The 21876-nt window shown below is 40.0% G+C and overlaps 1 protein-coding gene across 1 annotated transcript in view; it reads right to left on the bottom strand.

The window, feature by feature from the left end:
- Positions 1-7940: 7940 nt before the first annotated feature.
- LOC309662632 (cyclin-Y-like protein 1) overlaps positions 7941-21876 on the bottom strand; it is a gene marked incomplete at its 5' end in the record, with an annotated part of 34344 nt that continues 20408 nt past the window's right edge. The window contains 5 exons of the mRNA XM_082465545.1: positions 7941-8860; positions 10422-10584; positions 13866-14032; positions 17860-17979; positions 21205-21240. Of these exons, the coding sequence (XP_082321671.1) occupies positions 8744-8860; positions 10422-10584; positions 13866-14032; positions 17860-17979; positions 21205-21240 (603 nt within the window). The 3' untranslated portion in view covers positions 7941-8743. The remainder of the gene's footprint in view (positions 8861-10421; positions 10585-13865; positions 14033-17859; positions 17980-21204; positions 21241-21876) is intronic.

A 21876-nucleotide genomic window follows, 5' to 3' on the forward strand; every position in this document is an offset into this window, starting at 1 on the left:
CCGTGACCTGCAGTCTCAAGTACAGAATGGGAACCCCAGAGCTAGGAAATGTAGTTGTATATTTTAATGAACTGCTACCCCTGCTAAAGAGGCTTCTTTCACTTTTGTGCTCTACAGAAAGACCAAGGGGGGTAGGAGGGACAAAGCCTTGAATAACTGCTTTCTAACACCGAATGTGGCCAACAGGACAGAGAACATCACAAATCTAGGCAGGTGTGAGGTACAGTGGCTGAGGATTTCCTGCTCCCCCTGCATGCCCTCTCTTGCCTCCAAAGTCCGATCAAGGGATCCTGGGAAAGAAATACGCCTGGGTCGAGGAGGGTGGTTTTGAAAGAAAAAGCTACCAAGACATTAAAGCAGGGTGAATGAAGGGTAGGCAGGATGAAAGTAACTAAGTAACCTGGCTCAGAACTCTCAAAAGCTTCTAGCAGCTTGATGACAATTACAGGATTTATTTCAGTCTGTGGTACATCATTTGAAGACAATATTACTTCATGTTGTTACAAACTGTATGTATAGTGTGTATGTGTTGTGGGTGTGTATATAAATAATATATATTATATATATGAGAGATTTAGTGACTTTTGATACGGGTTTGGTGCAGGTGAATTTATTACTGAGCCAAGTGAGGCACATACTGAGTCAGTAGTTCGAGTCCAGGGCATTCAGTACTTTTCCTGATTTCCATGTGTGTATAGTGCCTGTCCCATGCGGTATTGTTAGTGTCATGTCAAATCCAGAACTCACAAAGCAGAGCCAGCGATATTTTATTTGTAGACAATCAACTAGAATCTATAAAATTATTACTGGCAGATGATTATAATTCCGGATCCCTAACACTAGCAAAAGGAAACCCAGAGCATCTTGATAAGAAGTTTTCTGTTTTTGTTTTGTTCCTGGAAGTCAGTAGAATAGCAGTTGTATGTGGTTATATTAGTGCCAAGATACTTAATTTGCTGACCTTATTATTTCAGAAAAAAAAAATTGTATGTATTATACTTGTGGGAAGTTAAAATAATGCTTTGAGATTTTTATCAAATATGGAGAGTAGTTATTTATGAAAAACAAAGAAATGTCTATTTTTGTTTCTTTGTTCCCAATTAATGTAGCTAAATTTTAAAGTGCATTAAAGCAATGGTAAAGCAAATAAGATGCTGTACAAGTAGTTTTCTCATGCTTTCATGGAGAGACACTGTTTTCTAAGAGTATCTGAAGGAGGTATGTGCATTCTAACTTCATGATCAGATTTCTCGGATGTACTTTGAATATAAGTGGCAACGTTTTTATTGATAATAAAATCAAAGAAATTCCAATCACCAGAAGGAGAACTAATGAAAACATGTTTTACCTGAATGAATATACTTCATAGGTTTCTCCTGCTGATCCTGTGATTGTTTCATGATTCACTTGAAGAAATGAAGGAAAATACACATAAGAACAGAGACATTACCTGAGATTGTGTTCTATTTTATCAACCCTCCATCTATACTCTGTACTGAAGCAATTTGGATAGAAGTGCTGCTGTTGTTGTGTGTGTCTGGTTTGCAGTCAGAAACTCCCAAAACTTCATCATTCAGCAGTTAGATCCACAACTTTGTATTAAGGTCTAAATACAAGTCAGGGAACCCAGCTAAGATAAGAGGATATATGGTTCTCCCTCTGTATTTGTGGGTCATTGGTTCCAGTAGTCTCCCTCCCCCCCGTGCCACCCCATACCAAAATCCATGGATGCTCAAGTCCCTTATAGAAAACGGTGCAGTATTTACATATAACCTACGCACAATCCTCCCATCTTCCCCCGCACCCTCCTTTATACTTTAAGTCATGTCTAGATTACTTATAACACCAAATACAAATCCTAAGTAAGTAGTTGTAAATATAATGCAAATGGTTGGTGGTGTGCAGCAAATTCAAGTTTTGCTTTCTGTAACTTTCTGAAATTTTTTTCCCTAAGTATTTTCAGTCCATGGTTGGTTGAATCCACTGATGCAGAACCTGTGGATACGGAGGGCCAACTGTAAATTGATTTAGAGTTGGCACTTCCCTGACAATCTGGACAGATGCTTAGTAAACCTGAGATAATTAATTTAGCATCAAAGTGAGTACTATGAGCATTATTAGATTGGTACATGTTAGGGCATTTGGGAGAACAGAGAATACAGCAGTTGAGCTGGATCCTGGTGCAAGAGCCACTGTGCCTTACCCGTCCAGGTCTCTAGTTGGCACATCTTCCCAATGCTTTCTCATTGTTCATTCCCCCCAGTGGAAAAGGGGGGCACTGTTGGACTTAGGAAGTTGGAGAAATAGGTAATAATGCTTCTTTTAGTGATTTAGTTACAGAGCTCTTACGTGCAACAGAATGAGAGGAAGTAGAATGGTTCTGTGCATAGATTTGGGAGCTAGACTGATTAGGGATTCAACTCCCAGCTCCATCATTCATGGGCTGTTGATCCTGAACAAATTACTTAAGCTCTTAGTACTTCGTTTGTGTACTGCATCTTATACTTTCTCATCTGTGAAAGGGGGATAATGATAGTACTTATATTTTAGGGTTGAGAGGATCTAAAAGATGAAATCAGGTTAAGGTAAGTAAAACAAGGAGGAAGCAGCCATTCAGGCATGGAATGGAAAGGGAATTGAAAGACTAGTTTTCAAATTTGTGTCTGCATAAGAATCATTTGGGCTTCCTATTAGAAATGTAGATTCCCAGGCTTCAGCTCCAGGAATTGAGATGAATTTGGGATCCAAGAATTAGGTCTTTTTGTTCTGTTTTAGTAAACTTTTAGAATGATTTTAGGTTTACAGAAAAGTTGCAAAGATATATCCGTTTTGCCCTAATATTAACATATTATCATAGCACATTTGTTAAACTAAGAAGTCAACATTAACGCACTACTGTTAACTCCAGACTTCATTTGGATTTCACCAGATTTTCCACTGATGTTCTTTATCTGTTCTAGGATTCCGCGTTGCATTTAGAGAAGCTTCATTTCTTACAGGGACTTTCAGCCCATGAGAGGCAGGTGGTCTGGAGACCACATCTTGAGAAACACTAGGACATGTCAAGGGCTGAGGAAGGTCAAATTGCCCCATCCTCACCACCATCCTGGTGGTGGGGGTGTTGGATATAGAAATTTGATTTGAAGAGTTGGGATGGAATCCTCTCCCTTAGATGAGAGGGGTTACCTTAAGAAGTGAGGCATCTATTCCTAATGCCAGATGAAATGAGTTTTGGAGTTTGGAAGGTGGGGTTGCTGCCTAGCCTGAGGAGATACATCTAGGGATGTGGGCAGATCAGGGGAGTGAGTGCAGCAAATTGGGAACAACTACTTTGTGGGAACACAGGAGGGCTCAAGTAGTTGATTAAAGGGGATTACAAGGGGCCAGTTAGCCCGTGAGCCATAGAAATCCTGTATTTCCTGGAACCTGGTGATAGTGTTTTAGAAATGGCTCATAGTAGTAACCAACATCAAGCACTGCCACATTGGACACGAGCAGAGAGTCAAAGGGTGAAGCTGAGATGACCTTGTTGAGAGAGGGCAGTGGGAGGTGGACAAAACACTGATGCCCTGCGTTTGGAAGAGTCGGTTCCCACAGTGAGGAGATAAAGGGCCACCATCTGGGGAGCTAGAAGTAAAGGTCAGTAGAATTGAGAACGGTAAGATGAAGGAATAGATGTTGTAAGAAAAAGCTAGCAGAGTAATTTGAGGTCTTGAAGTAGAGATCGACATATTCTTGAGGACCTTAGGTTCTGAGGCTGTCACTGACTTTCTCTAATCACATTCAAATTATTTAGCTGCCCTCACAGCAGTTAAGTAATCACCTAACCTGTTCCTTTTTTTTTTTTTTTTTTTTTTCTTTACAGAACATTCACCTCTTTTCATTTGACTCTGGATTTCTCTTAATTTCTATACTACTTCACTTTCCTGGTTCTTTCTGCATGTTAGCGATCCTAAACCATAAACTGGTATTCATAACATTTCTTTCACATGAAGTACATGTTATCTCATCTGCCAAACCCATTTAAAACGGACTAGTGGAAATTGCCTCAGAAGCCAAACAGATTGCACCTGTGTACAAGGGACCAGGTGTCTCTGAAGGGCTCCTAGATCTTTTGTATTCTTGCTGGCACGGTGTCAGGCTGGCCAGGCTGGTGAGTGGCTAACAGTTAAGATTTTAGGTGATCTAATCCTTAACTTGATAGATGCTGGGTGTAATCTACAGATTCTGCATAGAAATTAGCACTTACCCCTGGGAGAGCCCCTACCAGCTGTCAAGTGCTTTACCAAATAGCTCTATACTCAAGAATGCGGCTTCTGGGTGAGGGAACAGTCGTAGTCATTTTACATGTGGTTAGAGAGAAGTCTTGGGTGATGAAAGATTTTAGCTAACCTACACGCTATAGGTAAACATTTCCAAAAACATTGCATAACCTGAATACAGAGTGAATTGTTTTCCAGTAAATACTGGCTTCAGCATTTTTCAAAAGTCAAGGAATGGTATATTTTATAGAATGGGAAAACTAAGAAATGAAATTTGACCTGTTGTAAAACTAGGATTTAGTGCTGTTGAATTTCAAGAATGGGCATACAGGGTACATTAGGAGTAAATGTGAAAGCATAGGGTCATGATGGAATCTGATACAGGGTGGAAAAAATTTCTCTTAACCAGAAACACTGGGCCCTAAGAAGTTGTCTTAGGGTCAACCACATGAATTTAACATACAAAAATGGCAATTTAATTTGGTTCAAACATACATTTCAAACTTTTGTCTTTTCCTTGTAAAGAATAAAGTTCAGTTCACGGTATACCAGAGTTAAAATTGCACAGATGTCAGTATTCCAATAGAGAAAAATAATTTTTCTTAAAAAGCGAAAAAATAAAATTTGAGTTCAGGTAGTCAGATATTCTTTTATAGTCTTACTACTTTAGGGAACAAACCCTTCCTCGGTATAAAAATCTGGAAAAACATGCCATAGTTGCCACCCTATTAATAACTAGTTTCCATGCTCCATATTTGTTGGAGAACCTACTTTGTGATGTTTAAATTTTTACCTTAAGTTGCCTCAATTTCCCATTTATTAAAATGGCTGTATTGCCTCTAGAATTAAAGCTGAAGGGGAAAAGCAATTTTTAGCGATTCCCCTTATTCTACCAACTTGTTCTTGAAGCTACAGTCATGCCCAATGTTCCTACCCCCAATTTTTTTTTTTTCAAACCTTCGACCACTCGAGATATGTCAGCATTTCTGCTTAGTAACTGGCATATTACTACGCGGTGCAAACTATTGATATAAACAGTGACTTGTGATCGATTTTTTTTCCCTTCTGTACTAAATCAGATCATTTCTCCTCATCAGCAACTTAACAAGAACAAAGTTAAAGATGTGACCTTAGGAAGGTAACTAAGGTGGAGGAAATACTACGGCAATACTATCAGGACTGATGGAATATTGCTCAAGTGCAGTGGCTAGGGTCTAAAAGAAACTTGAGAGATCTGGTATATTTCCAACTGAATGTTAAGTGAAATAGCATGTTAAAGTCAAATTACGTGGCTTGTTTAAAAGTCACCCTCTTAACAGCAACCACAATTCTACTGCTTCCTGTTCTTCCATTTTCTTTCCTGTTCAATTGCTTGAAACCCTCAAACAACAAGTTCTGATTCTACAGTATTCCTGTAATTCCTTTCTCTGTGGATTTACCTACTTTTATCTTTCAATGTGCATTTCCATCTTGGCACCATAACAAACAATTCAAAAATGCCATCTAATGCATTATGCCACTGAGCACTGTAGCCAGTGATTTTAAGTGGACTAGATTATCTTCAGGTTGAAAAGAGCGTAAGCTGAAGAAATAAATGTCTACATCTTAACTAAAGGCAGGGGTCAAAACAACTTATGAATGGTTAGTTGGAAAATGCTTTAAGGCCCGACTATCAGAGCTGACTGAAAACATTTGAGTTAGGCAGAGTTGTAATGTTATGTGAACAGTGAGAAGTGTTACAAACACAGTAGCCATATATTTTAATTAAAACAGAGTTTATTAGCTTTTCTTTTAATATAAACATGAGGAAGAAAAACCACGTAAGTTGTAGCATTCTTTTCAAAATAAAACTGCAATCAGTACTTGAATTTCCAAGCTCCAAACTCCATAAACAATATTTTTTGAGGTGGTAGATTGTAGTATTTTATATACCATAATTTATCATTTATGTCTCTGTCCCTTAAAAATGATGGAACCTGCAGCACTCAGTATAATGTGAAGCCTTGCTATAAAGAGAGAAAGTACTTCTGGCCCAGAAATGCTTTGTTTACAGGCAAAATTCCTAGGATTACATTTGAGAAGGTAGGAGGAGAAAGATTTCACATAGTTGAGAACACTTTTTTTTTTTTTTTTTTTAATATTTCAAGTTTAGGTGACATCGTTACCAATCTCCAAAAAGACTGATTACTGGACCTCCCTGCCTTTTTTTTTTTTTTTTAAATTTTATTTATTTATTTATTTATTTATTTATTTATGGCTGTGTTGGGTCTTCGTTTCCGTGCGAGGGCTTCCTCTAGTTGCGGCAAGTGGGGGCCACTCTTCATCGCGGTGCGCAGGCCTCTCACTATCGTGGCCTCTCCCGTTGCGGAGCGCAGGCTCCAGACGCGCAGGCTCAGCAATTGTGGCTCACGGGCTTAGTCGCTCCGCGGCATGTGGGATCTTCCCAGACCAGGGCTCGAACCCGTGTCCCCTGCATTGGCAGGCAGATTCTCAACCACTGCGCCACCAGGGAAGCCCCTCCCTGCCTTTTAAAGCCTGAGGTAAGGGTTCCTAAGGTTTATATGTTTCCTCTTACATAGAACTTGAAGTGAGACACCTACAGCCAGGTTAACACACAGGATAGAAAAGCTGTTTCGTATCACTTACTCTCCTGTCACTACTACTAGGGTCCAGTTCTTTTCAATTTATTACATGTGAATTAACACTGTTGTTCATAATTCCTTCACCAAATCTAGAAAAAAGAAACTTAGGTGATCAAGCAGGTAAGCAGCCCAGCCTTGCAAAGGACTATTTTAAAAAGAGGAGGGGAGGTATCCCCTCAAGTCTTAGTGCAATTTTAAGCTTTGATACTTGTAGAAGTATAAATGCCACAAATTTACGAAACATCATTTGAAAGTTTAATCGAATTTCTTCTAAACTCATTTAGTTTTGTAAATTTTAAACGTTAAGCGTTTATTGTTTTATTTTTTATTTTTTAAAATTTATGTATTTATTTATTTATGGCTGTGTTGGGTCTTCGTTTCTGTGCGAGGGCTTTCTCTAGTTGTGGCAAGTGGGGGCCACTCTTCATCGCGGTGCGCGGGCCTCTCATTATCGCGGCCTCTCTTGTTGCGGAGCACAGGCTCCAGACGCGCAGGCTCAGTAATTGTGGCTCACGGGCCTTCCCAAGCCAGGGCTCGAACCTGTGTCCCCAACAAGAGAGCCTGCGACAGTGAGAGGCCCGCGCACCGCGATGAAGAGTGGCCCCCGCTTGCCACAACTAGAGAAAGCCCTCACACAGAAACGACCCAACACGCCATTAAATAAATTAATTCATTTAAAAAAATAAAAAATAAAAAAATAAAAGCTTAATGTTTAAAATGTACAAAAGTAAATGAGTTTAGAAGAAATTCGATTAAAGTTTCAAGTGATGTTTTGCCAGTCTAGCATTTATACTTCTGCGACACTGTTCTGGAGTATCCAAGCACACTATATTAAAGCTTAAAATTGTTCTAAGACTTTTGGGACACCTTCTATTTCATCACCGGCTTGTTAATTACTGGACCACCATGTTGGCTGGAATTATGAAAATATCCTTTAACACAAGTACATAACAAAGAGGAAAATCATCACAAAATCAGAAGCACCATTATAGTTAACAAGAAATGCAGCACGGACCCAATAGAAGGAAATAACCTACTTTCTCTGTTTATGATCGCAAACATGCTAATATGCTAATAAGTACTGCCTGCAAAGAATTTGGATGACATGTGTTATTCAGCAGCTTTTTGGTTTAAATTGATTGCCAATAATGACTAGCAGCTTCAATGATATAGTAGGGAGGAAGAACCCTGCAAAACCTAACGATGCTACAACAGTCTGTTCCGAAGTTTGGCTTTATGAGTTGTTAGGAGTCCCATGTTTTTTTTTTGTTTTTTTTTTTGTGTTTTTTTTCTTTTTTGTTTTTTTTTGTTTTTTTTTCTTTTTTGTTTTTTTTTTGTTTTTTTGGTTTTTTTTCTTTTTTTGTTTTTTTACTTTTTTTTTTTTTTGGAGTCCCATTTTTTGATGGTAATACTGCACTGATTCTAAAGGAATATGCAGCAGTATGGGACAGTGAGGTAAGAAAAACATAGAAGTTATATAGCTAGTGTCTTTAAAGTCTAAAAATTTAAACTATTAATTAAAAAACCTCACATAGCTCACAGCTATCAGATATCTGTGCATGGATTGGGAGCAGATATCTGTGCGTGGATTGGGAGCTTTTAGCTTTGGAGTGGTTTTTGTAACTCTGTTTACAATAAAAAGGACAGAAGAGCGTGTTACATTGACGAGGTCCCGTTCTTTCCTATGAGCATAATCTTCGCTTGTCCATGAGTCTCTTGAATTCAATGTCTTTCTTTAAGGTGAAAATACTAACTTTGCTGGTTTCTGAGCAGGAGAGGTGATATTTCTCCAGTCTTTGTTTCGAGGGGTTTATGATGTTACAACCCCTCACTTCTCCCTTAAGAGAGGATGGCATTGGAGCGCCGAATACCAATGAAATGATCAGCGCTGAAAGACCTTCTCATAGCAGCTCTACACACGTCTTTGTATTTGTCGTCACACAATCTGGAAATGGCCTAGGAAAGTCAATCAGGTAGAACATAGGTATAATTAGGGGGGGAAAAAAATGTTCGGACCTTAAAAAAACAAAAAAAGCATCATTGATAAGCCACACATCTCCATTCGTTTAGATAGTTCATAGTTACTGCTACTTTGGATAGCTGATATCTACACTAACTGACAGTTCCCTAAGGTAATAACCTTTAAGGGCTATGATTAGATTGCTGGGGCAAGGGGTAACTTGCCCTAATAACTTAGAGTTACTTAAAAATTGGCTTCCTAATGATAGGCTCCTAATAGCAATATCATCTGTTACCTACACACGTGATCCTTAAACGTAATGGACATACACTTGGGCAAAATCAGTGTTTACTCAGCTATTCAACTTCTCTTCAGTTTTCATTAGTTATTACATACTCTAAGAAAATTTTAATCAGGTAGGTATGTGCTGAAGGTAGGAGAGGTCTAATGACAAGCGCTGAAAGGTGCTATTTCACTTGCACATAAATTATGGTAGAAAAACATCTTATTCTAAAGTACCACCAAGGTACCACAGAAAGTATCAATTTTAAATGTGTTCATTTCAGTTGTGAATTTTGCTGTATACCCACCAAAAATCATAAGCCATAAGTATTACGTTGTTCCATGTACGTTACCATTTATATTAAAAACTCATGTACTTTCTACATCCAGTATCTGAATCCACATTATACCTTCCAAGTATAGGTCTCTCAGGTTAGCCACGGATGCTTTGTCTAATAAACTCATGGGACTGAACTGTGATACACACACACACACACACACACACACACACATACACACACACACACACACACACGAACTGCAAGCTGAGTAAAAAACAGTTAAGAGGGAATTCCCTGGTGGCGCAGTGGTTAAGAATCCGCCTGCCAATGCAGGGGACACGGATTTGGGCCCTGGTCCGGGAAGATCCCACATGCCGAGGAGCAACTAAGCCCGTGCGCCACAACTACTGACCCTGCGCTCTAGAGCCCGTGCTCTGCAACAAGGGCAGCCACTGCAATGAGAAGCCTGCGCACCGCAATGAAGAGCAGCCCCCGCCCGCCGCAGCTAGAGAAAGCCCGCGTGCAGCAGCGAAGACCCAATGCAGCCATAAATAAATAAATACATTTATTTATTTATTAAAAATATCAAGACAGTAGAAATAGTCCAAAACATCAATTATTAAAAAAAAAACAGACAGTTAAGAGTGGTAAGTAGATTCTGTAGGTACATCTGATTAGGGATACAATTTTAAGAAATTATTCATGTATGGTTATATGTAAGTGTAGAGGTTCAAATGGAAAACCATTAAGAACAGATTAAATATGATTGAAAGTATTCTGAATTATGGTTACAGAAGAGACAATTTTTTTTTTTATAATGTGGGATCCCTGTATAAACCATAAAAGACACAGGAAATATGATGCCAACGGGTCAATAAGCTCTTCAAACTGTTAACAGCTTTCCATTTTCCTAATCACTGCTTAATATAATTTAGCTACAGGTGTGGCTTCGGTGGCTGACAGAAAACCCCAGTTAGTGATTTCACAGCCTTACCTCTAAGTTCTGTGCTCTTTCTTTGCTAAGAGGAGTGAATAGAACATTCAGGTTGTTGTCATCTGCTAAGGAGCGAAGGTCAAAGTAGTATTTGGCATACACACTGAAAGGAACATTAATATTAAACTGAAGTAGCTCCACGAAGTGCCTTTCCATCTCATTCCTGGGGGAGGAGGAGAAGACAAAACCAACACAGGACAATTTTAGTCAACTGGGCTATCTTCAAAAATACCCTTCTGAGCTACTAGGATGGCTCTAAATACTGTTTTGAAACCAATAATGGCTACCCAGCTGGATTAATACCCTAATGTGCAAACAAGGTACAGCTATTTGTGGTCCTTTCTGCGTCCCAGCACTTTGAGTCTGGGACAAGGGGGAAGAGGTCATGGCCCTCTTATGCACTCATGCTGCTGACTCAGGGGCTCATTCTTCAGAGTTCCATTAGTGCAGCTGTACGATTCATGCTCCACACTCACTCACGAGGCCCCGCTCTAGTGATCAGTTGAAAGGAATGATGTATGCTGTTTATTAGCTCTGAAGAACTTGCAGACATTTTCACCGGGCTGATGACAGGAAGGGGCTTACTGAAGTAGAGACGAGCCAACAAAAGGAGTGGGCACATCACCACGGCAACAAATGGATCCATCGAGAGCCACTGCTATTATCTCTGAGGGGGGAAAACTCTTGAGGCAACAAGGATTCATCTCAAGTAAATAAATAAATAAGCTACATTCGATGGGAAAGGGAATCCCCCCACCCCCACCCCCACCCCGTGCATGGGGCTGTGTCAAAGGGCATAATGCAAGTTTCTGTTCACCTTAAAACCTTACTAGGGTGAGTTGTCGTCACCATGACAGGACAGGATGCACTTTTTAAGCTTAGGAAGGCAGTAAGATTATGTCTCAGCTAGACTAAACCCACTTTACGATACGACCTCTGATAGAGCAGTTGTTGCCCCCGGTGTTAGGAGAGCAGCCCAGAATGTTCAGACCTACCGCCCCTTGCCAGGACAGACTGCACACGCCCACAGAGGGCGAATTCAATGAAGTGGGAAAGTAGAGTGCTGGGAGCAGGCTTCTGCTATATGACCATATCCAGCCATTTGCTTGCCAAATGTTTAAGTAAATAAATATAAAGTTAGAGTAAATCTTACCACTTTTCACAGCAATCACTTTAGAGAGTTGATTAGATAAAAATGATAAATACCCAAACAAACATGCAAGTGGCTTATTTTACAATACATTTGGTTTCTTGGTTTTCAAGTGTTAATATTTTATCCATTGGATAAATCAACAAATGCTCCATGTTCTCCTGTATGGAGAGCAGAGTATGAGCAGAAATGAGGTTTCTCATTTGTTGAACTTTAAACCTAACTGAACCTACTTCCAAAATTAATTTCCTGTTCATACGGCCAGAAGTCTATAGAAATGTAAATCAGATAATGTTTTGATAATCAGCTAATCAGGACTTAATTTACTACAGGAATAAATGCACTTCACTATCCCTTTTATATTTTCTCCACTAATACATTTTAATTGTGTGGAAATACAGTACTTCATAGGATTAACATGTCTATTAATAGAGCTTTAATCACTGAAGAAAAGCATTATGCCTACAGAATATGCATCTTCTGTGTTTTTTGCTGTTTGTAAATGGCTAGGTGGCTGAAGAGCCTACCACTTACAGGCGCAGCAAACTGTCTGAACAGCAGCTGCTCAGTTTAACTTACTCTTTTGAAGGGAAATATATATTTAACAAGACACAGAGATGTTAGAAAGTTTTAAGGAAAAGCTGATAGACAGCAATTTTTCAATTCAGACTCAAAATGAGACCATTACAAATAGTAGTCAACAGCAGAGGGATGAAACAAATGTGTATTAAACACTTTGTTGTAATGCTTTCCAACTCCCAAAGATCATAAACAAAAGCAGCCTATTATAAACATAACTCCTGGTGATTCTCCGTTCTACACAGAAAAGCGTTGTTTAGAATTAGTTTCTTCATAGCTGGACAGTGCCGCCAATGCTCCTGGGCTCAATGTCTATGAACACCCACACGTTTCCCTGCATGTTCTCGGATGTTGTACCTGGAACCAGAGCCCCAGTCAGCTCAGCTGCAGATTCTGAGAAAATTTCAGCTGCCATCATGGCAGGGATGGTGTTCACGATTACAAATTTTCCTTCCTTCAAGGGACCAGTTCAAAGACTGATGATAGTGTTGGTCAACGTCACTTTAGTTTCTGCAACTTCCAAAAGTACTTCTATTCATTTCAAATTCATTATCTGCTGTTCCACTGTTTGCTAAGATTGCTACCAGCAATATCACCACGACCACCTGGTTTACATGATCACCAAAGTGGGCATTTTCACCAAAAGCCACTTTGACAGCTACTGACAGTCACTGGTCCCTTCTCTTAGTCACAGCTTTCCTCGCTTCAGCTGTAAATATGCACTTTGGTAATTGTGAATTATCTAGGGTAAGGGGCAAAGGTAACAAAAACAAACTCTTGCCCCTGCCTGCCATCTTGATCGGCCTCTGCTGTCCAATATAATCAAGAGGTGTCCTTTCACATTTTCCTGAATGCCACCCACAAAGACAGGTTCACTGTCAAGCGGGCACTTCGAGAGTCTGCTGGAATTACCTCTCTGGCTCATCCTGCTTCCCACCCTTGGGGCCCTTCACCAGAGCCAGATTGGAAGCCTGGCGTTTCATGCCAATGTGAGCGTGCCATCTGTGAGGAGAACCTGCCTAGTTAACTCAAGGCCCCACAAAGTGCCGCTGTGTTTGCTGAGTGCCCTGGGTGAGGCCCCAGGGATGCTTCCCGGACGACCTGAGAGGTAGGTGTTTCCTAGCTCAGCAGACTTTAGGGGAGGAGACAGGAACACAGGGATCTGAAACCTTTATATGTGGCTACCTGTACATCATAGTTTCTGTAACAACAGAACCTCAGATAAAAAGGAGAAAAAGACCAGCAAAAGCAAATACACAATGTGTGACTCAGGTTGAAATTATAACCTGTCAGTAGTCTAGAGGCCCTAAGACCTTAACAGTGGCCACTTGCTTCAAAGACCAGGCATGTGCCCCTTAAAAATGGACTGGACCTGGTAGACAGCTTTAAGAAAGCTGTCAAGTTACTTACTGTACCATGTTGCTCTGGTAGTGAGCTTGTAAAATGTTTGGCAAAAACCACCAGAAAAATAATTTCAATTTCTCAAGCAGAATATTACAACAATAACACATCAAGACCTACCAATGAATGAGGGGAAATACAAATTGTTATACTACAGCTAGATAGAAAGAAGGCTGTAATTTTATGTCTATTTCAGCTCTCTGCACAAGGTAACCTTTCTTAAAATGTAACATTTCTTAAAAATGTAAACTTTATGAGAGCAAATGAGGTATTGGAAAATGGTTAGAAAGTTCACGGTAACCTTACAAACTCACATGTCCTCAACTGTAACGTCCTTGAGGATCTGGCAGTCGTCCACATTCCATACAGCCCGATCGTCCCAAAACTCGGAGGCAAGAAGAATGGCTCCCAAAACAATTCTTTTCCAGTTAGTGGGGCAAATGTCGATCTCAGCATAAGTTAAAAGCCTTTCTAAGTAAACCTGCAAAAGTAGAGCACTGATCTTTGATTTTCGTTCAGTTTAAGTGCTGTGATAAGAATTGTTAGGAATGACAGATTTCATCTCTTTTTGACACCCCTTTTATTCCTAGGTTCTACAAAGACTTTGCTCAGCCAAGCCAAGGCCAGAGGCCAGGTCACAGTTGTAAGTCAGATATTTCTGTGAGTCTGATATTTCTACTCTGCCCGTGTGAATTTCCAACCCAATTTTGGTCACAGGAATGAAAGGACATCTCAGCAAAGGGCATTCTAAAGACACGCATTGTATTATTACCTTCCCACTTGTCAAGGGCAGCACATACAGCCCAGTGTCGACTTCAACTGTTCAGTAAATGCTTGAGTGCCTATCACGTGCAATGTTAACTACAAGACTGGTGGTGGTTGCATGGCGATTTTACATAACGCTTGAGTGTGTAAAATTCTGGTAAGACTGAGCACATCTTTACCTTCTCTTCAGAGTCAGTCACCAGTCCTTTTGTGGCATGAACTTGAAGATAAAAACTGGTGGTCAAGAGAGCCTCCCAGTGGCTGCTGCGTGGCACAGCAGGACAGGCAGTACAAAGGGGCTTTACAACTGTCAAGTATTCCCATATTTTAGTGCCTTTTGAAGGAACACACATGCATACAAAGGGTAGTCCTTTTCATAGCCCCAATTTTTCACATCTCCATTATCATTTCATTATTCATTTCTGTCTTACATAATCTGCAGCTTAGTCAATTCTTTTGGTTTTAAGGTGGGAAGACCTGCCTGTGTCTGTATCCCTGGGGCTCCTCTAAACCTGCCGGTTTGTGAGATGATTTCACGGTTTCTTTTACATGTATCAAATGTCTACCCTACAAAGAACTGGATGGAGTTAACAGCTGAGCAAAGATTAGAGAGGTAAGCTGTGATTTGTTGTTACCTCTGTAGAAGAGTGTATATGCCATTTGACAAAAAGAAAAATGTCCAGTTTGAAAGAGTCTGTTTACTCTCTGAAGGGTTATCAGATTGACAGCTCAGATTCGCCCATGCCCTCCAAACTCTACTGTGTTTTCAAACACGGGTATTGAGATTATATGTTCTTAGTGAAATTCGGCTCCCATTCCCCAAAGAACTCAGCACTCTCTAGTACCCTAAGAACGACTCTCCCCGCAAGGTTCAACTCTCTACTTTATGGGACTCATCAGAGGCACTGAAACGACACTGGCAATCTCTCAACTTCCTCTCACCTTTGTACTGGCAAACTTGGTACACGTGCTGATATTCATTTATCCCACTTGCCCTCCTGTCTCGGAGGAAGCGAGATTTCTTTCTTTTCACTGAAGCTAACTCTCCTATGAATGAAGTTGATCCCACCTCACTTCTGCAGAGCACTGTGCCCACAGTTAGTCTCCTTTTGAACAACTTCTCCCTCTCTGTCAGAGGCTTCCTCCAGTGTGAATGCTTCCATGTCCCCAGCCTGTCCCCCACTGCCCCTAGACGGCGTCCTCAGGCCTGAGGCCAGCTCCTCATCTCCCATCCTCTCCTTAACCCACTTCAGTCAGCCTCCTGCTGCTACCACTCTACAGAGACTACTCTTGCCGTGGTCACCGGTGCCTTCACACAAACAACCCAGAGCTCTTCGTCCCAGAGCTCCACTCCCCAGGCCTTCCCTCATAAATGAAAGAGCACTGCCACACGCCCAGTCGCTGAGACCAAAAACCTGCACTTGAGTGTATCCTGCTCCAATCTGTTAGGACTTCTTGTTATCTCTACCTTCACTGGTACCCTGACCGCTTTTCTGTCTGTCACTTCTGACTTGTATCGCTGCCACTGCCTAACTTCTCTGCCTCCCAACAGACTACAGTCTGTTCTCCCCAAAGCAGCCAGGAGAGCCTCTTAAATTAAGAGTACTTTATGCGCCTGCTCCAGATCTGCCAGAGGCTTCCCATCAAACAAATACCTTCTTCCCGTGGCCTGCAAGTTACGAGGCCCTGTGCGGTACGGCCTTGTCCTTCCGTGACCTCATCACCTATGCTCTTTCCCTCATTCCCCGCTCGGATCACAATGGCCACCTTGCTTTTCCTTGAACACACAGAACAAGTTCCTGTCTCAGAGCCTTGCACTTGTCCCCTCTGCCCGTAATGCCAGCGTACCTGATCTTCCTCAGTTCAGCCAGGTCCTGGGTTCAAACATTACCTCTTTAAAGAGGCTCTTCCTGAGCTTTCTAGTAAGCCCCTCTAATCACTTTATCCCTTTACCTTGCTTTCTCTTCATGGTTTTTACCACCACTTGAAATAGTCATCTTTTAAAAAACACTCATTAAAAAAAAACACTTATACTTTGCTATACACCTGAAACTAACACAACACTGTAAATCAACTGTACTCCGATTAAAAAAAAAAAAAAAAAAAAAAAATTTACGTCTTCCACACTTGCTCCATAAAGGCGAGAACTTTATTTATCCAACTTGTTCTCTCCTCCACCCCCCACATGTAGAAAAGTGACACAGAGTAGGTATTCAGTGACATGGTATTTATGACATGAGCAACTTCTTGGTAGCATTTAGCGTTTGGACCATACTCTCCTTCTTGAACCTCTCCTGGTGCCTCTTAGGGTTCTCTGCTGGGTTTCCTACCACTGTAGCCACTCCTCTGGGGATCTGTCCCTTAAGTGCTGACAGTCCCTAGTAGGATCTATCTTCTACCCACTTTTTATTTTACATACTTTCTCTGCATTTGAACAGCTACACTTAATTCCCTCCCTCTAGCTCAGATTCATGCTCCAATCCCATATATTCAAATGATTACTAGACACTGCCATTCTGCTGTCTCGCAGGTACATCAAGCTTAACTTGGCTACAAAGAAATGCCCCTCTTCCAACCCAAATACTCTCCTTCCTGCATTTCCTAGCTCTCCATATGCAAGCACCATTCCTGCCTCTCTCAAGCATGTGCTAAGCACTCCAAGTGGCCTGTAGCGCCAAGAAAAGGCCTGTGTCTGATCCAGTACCCACTGAGGGGTCTCTTTTCAAAAGGACAAGCCTCCTGTCCTAAATTCTGCCTTGATAGGAGCAGGCAGTGAGTGGCCTAAGTATTCCTTCCCTGCAGACCACGCAGCTGACTTTCCCCCCTACAGGTTTGCTATAGGGAGGAGTAAAACAATCCCAACTACCTCTCACTTGAATATGATTTATTATTCAAATGATAAAATCTTACCATAGGAATTAGGAATGGATGACAAAAAGGTCCTTACACAGCTGTAGCTTAGCAGGCTAACTAGAGTAAAGCCTTCTGAAGTCCTACTGGCACCCTAGTCCTGGGCAACTTCACATGCAGGCAATAAGAGGACAGCAGGGATGGTTAACACCATTATCCATTATCCAAGGAACAGAGAACTGAGGGCAGTAGTTCTCAGTCAGGACACACATCAGAACTGCCTAGGCAGTGCAGTCTGGGACTCAGCTTCAAACTGCCCGGAACCTGTTTCTGCCTGTGGACCAGAGCGCTCAGTGATTGCCCCGCCCCACCACCACCACACGCGTCGTCTGTGTGTGCGTGTGTGCACTGTGCGTGCGTGTGTCCCCTCAGGTGTGGAAGGAGAAACCAGAAATCTCTCCTGCTGCCTTTAATAGCAATTGTTTTGTGATGAGAAAAGCAATGGCAACGTTTTAAATCATAATGATGATTAAAGCTCAAATGTGTATACTTTACTTTCTTTTGATAGGTTTCTCTTAATAAAGTTCTAATGATCGTTTCAGGAACCTACTTTCATTTGGGAAAAACAGGACCATACCATGTGTACAAGACAGAAATTTCTACAGATGCTTTATGAAAGAAAAAATATCTTACCAAAGTTACTACTGCACCTTCAGCAGTTAGCTGTGCGGCACTAGAAAGAGTATGAACAAATCCGTAAATGAATTTGTGTTCAGGATCATGCTCGAAGTATTCCTCTGGAATCTTTTCTCGCTGAAGGGAGAAAAAATGCAATTTAAGTATCCACGGAAGAAAAATACTTAAAAGTACCCTTAAGATAGCAGTCTTCACACTTGGGCCCACGTGCCCCTTAAAATAATTCTGATTGGGTGACATGTCTTGTAGTCTTTTAAATCTAAACAATGGGATCCTAAAATACCACAGTGATCCAGTACTCACCACCATTCATTAAAGAAAAATACAGGCACAACCGCAGAAAATTTATGTATTTCCACGTTCCTCCCCACAGAATTCTAACCAAATGTAAACTATTGGGTTGGCCAAAAAGTTCATTTGGTTTTAAGTAAAAATAAAAGACACAGTTTTCATTTTCACCAAGCATTTTATTGAACAATATATTCACTAACCAAACAAACTTTTTGGCCAACCCAATACTTTTAGGCTCAAAAGTCTTGCTGATCACCATATGTCATACTTTTCTGTAGTCAACTTTGAAAACACATTTCCAGTGTCCTGTAACCATAAGGCTCTAAGAATGTGCTGTCCTGTACAGCAGTCGCCAGCCACGTGTGGCCACAGAGCACCCGGAGAAGTGAATTTTAAAACTTTGTCATTTTAATTCGTTTAAAATGTAAACAGTTTTCTAATTTTCTTCTTAGAGGCCTTATCATATTAGGTTTATTTACAAATATTTATATTGTTTGATGCTATGGAACATCATCCTTTAAAAAGATACATTTTCTGTTACTTGGGTATGTTTACTTACCTGCTCACTATTCACACAAAGTGCAACTCGGTTCATATCCATCAACCCCTTATACAACACGCCTTCGGGAAAATGACTAGACACAACATGGCGTGGGGAAGAAGACTTAAAGGAAGATGAATTTGACTTCGAGCTGGAGGAAGTAATTTTCTTCTAGTAATTAATTTCAAAGCAAATCAGCATGAAATAAACACAACTGTATAAGAGAAAAATACCACTTCAATAAAACTGACACTTACTGTGAGTGGATGTAATCTCTCATCAAAAATATCCAAGGATCTATCTGCAACTCTATAAAATAAGAATGTGCATTTAAAAAATTAATTCAGGACTTACTATCTTAGTAAAATATCGGCTAGGAGTAGAGAGAGGGGTAGAGGAAGCTTAACCTTCAACGAAGCAAACAGTTTTATAAATTCTTCTCCTGGATTCCACCCTTAGAAAGGTTTCCTGACCTATTTTTACTCAGCACATCAAGTTCTGTGAAACCTTTTCTACAACAACCAGCCAGAGTTGCCTCTATAAGCACTGACCCTCCCTAACAGGCAATGCTAGTAAACCAATATATTTTCACCCCTCTAACCTCACACTGGAATGTGCAAGAACATTTTATGAAGCAGTGGTGGTGGGCAATAAATTCTTCTCACTTCAATCAATGTGAATATGAGATTCATGGTTTTTTCCCGTTTTTTTCTCTTTAGTTCTTTATATCCTTATTGTGTATTTCTTCTTGTCTCTTTTAAATAGTTTGAGTTAAAAATGTAATTGTCTTTTTATTTTAAAAGAAACCAGGCTTTTTAATTTAAAATTTCACCACACTAATACACTGCGCTCATTTGAACAGCGGTTCTCTAAATGTGGTCTGCAGGCCTCTGGGATTCTCCCCTATCCCCTCCTTCAGGAGGCCCAAGAGGTCAAAACTGCTTTTATAAGAATACTAAGACACTACCTGCCCTTCACATTGTGTGACATTTGCTATGGATGTATAAAAGCAAAAGTGGGTAAAACTGCTGGTTTCTGAGCATGAATCAAGGCAGTGGTACCAAACTGAATTAGAAGTCATTCAATTATTCACTGCCACTTGCAGTTAAAAAATCTGCTTGAAGAACATCCTTGATAAAAGAGTAAAAATTAATAGTGTTCTTAAACCTTGGTCCTTCTTTTTAATATTCTGAATAAGTGGAAAGTATGCATTAAGCACTTTTACATACTGAAATATGGCTGTGTTAAGGAAAAGCACTTGTGACTTGGCGGTAAGTCATTTTTTTCATAGAACACCATCTTTATTTGAAACACTTTTTTCATCGAACACCATCGTTATTTGAATGTACAACTGACACAGTCATTCTTTCAAAAATGAACAAAGTGAGCCTGTCACTTCAAGGAAAATAACTCTAAAGTTATTTGTTGCCAATGATAAAATTCAAGCCATCAAGCTAAAAATATCAGGAGTTTTGGAAAACTTCTACCTTCGATTGTGAACTTGACAACTTCTCAACACTTAAAAGACTTTTCTGGTAAGACTGGTGGTGATACTAACAAAAGTGAGTTTTTGACACTGTCTAAAGAAATGTGAACCAATACTTTCCAAATGACCAATGTATAATATTATAAAGTCAGGTACAGGTAAAAAGATCTACTCAGTATGCATGACAGATCAATGGGTATTAATTTAACATAGTATTTATTACAAGTTCATTGATATGATTTAGAATTCCATTTTAACTAATTTAAGAAACTAGCACATGCAGACTTTTGGTACAGTATCAAAGAATATACCAAATTATCTGAAGGCTTTAAAAATACACCTTTTTCCAACTATATATCTGCAAGCGGCTGGATCTTCTTCATATTGTTTCTTCAAAACAAATGACTGAAGACAGAATAGATATGAGAATCAGCTGTCTTCTATTGAGGAGATACTTTTCTCTCAATATTTTTTGTTGTGGAAAATAGTTATTTTTCATTAAAAAAAATGATTTATGTTGAACACTGGGGTTCCCAATCAGGGGTGATTTCGTCCCCCAGGGGACTTCTGGCCATGGCTGGAGACAGTTTTGGTTGTCGTAATGTGGAGGGAAGAAGGTGCTACTGGCATCTAGTGAGTAGAGGCCAAGGGTGCTGCTATATATCCTATAACACACAGGACGACACCCCACAACAAAGCATTATCTAGCTCAAAATTTCAGTAGTGCTAAGGCACACCCTGTTTTAATATACAATGAATTTAATTTTTTAAATTCTCAATTTCAATTTCTAATACAGTAAATTATCAATATAACCCATATAAACAAATACTCTTTGGGATGCTCAGTAACCTAAGAATTAAGGGTCCTAAGAGAAAAATAAATGATTCACTTCTATATTGTAATAAAAGCACTCTAATAATAAAAGCTTATGCCAGTAACATCTATAGTTATTACCTAACACTAAACTTGATACCTTGTAAATTAATTAGCTGGAATAACAAGATAGGTTTCAAAAGAGCTCACCTGTTCTTGATGTGGTAATATATTGCTAAGGTCATACTGTGGAGGAAAAAAAATACATTGTCATCACTGATTTTTATCATATCAGGCCTGAAGACATTTTTAAAAAGGGGTTAGCAAGGAGGGAAGACCTTCCAGAGGCCCAGTGGCCCCGAAATCCTCGAATTCAGAACAGTACCACATGGGTGCTTTCCCCCTTGTTTTAGGTTCTTCAGCTTTTAGCAACATTAGGAGACCCAAAATGCTAGATATGCTGTTAGAAGGCATGTTTTGGTTGATTATTATAATTATTACATATGTCCCCTGTCATTTGTCCTTCTACCCACAAAACCTTCTGTCCTGTACAAGTTATATCTATCTATACACATGCTTAAATTTAAGCCATATAGTAGTTTGTGTGTGGGGGTGTGTGTGTGTGTGTGTGGTTGTTTTGTTAGCCCCTGCATTTCAGTTGATTTAGTTCGCTATCCACCTACCCATCCGTTTTCCATTATTTCCCTAAAAGTAAATAATAAAAGTGCTCTATACCAAAATGATTTCAAATCACTTTTACATAATTATTAGAAAATTTAATAGCAAAATTTTATAGCCACAAAACTGATGATAGGTCTAGCTATCCTGAAATAAGCAGTGCTAATAAGACAGCATAATACTACACAGTATCCTATTAATGAC

This window comes from Balaenoptera physalus, assembly GCF_965194825.1.
Source record: "Balaenoptera physalus genome assembly, chromosome: 6".
In the NCBI taxonomy this organism is placed as follows: Eukaryota; Metazoa; Chordata; class Mammalia; order Artiodactyla; family Balaenopteridae; genus Balaenoptera; species Balaenoptera physalus.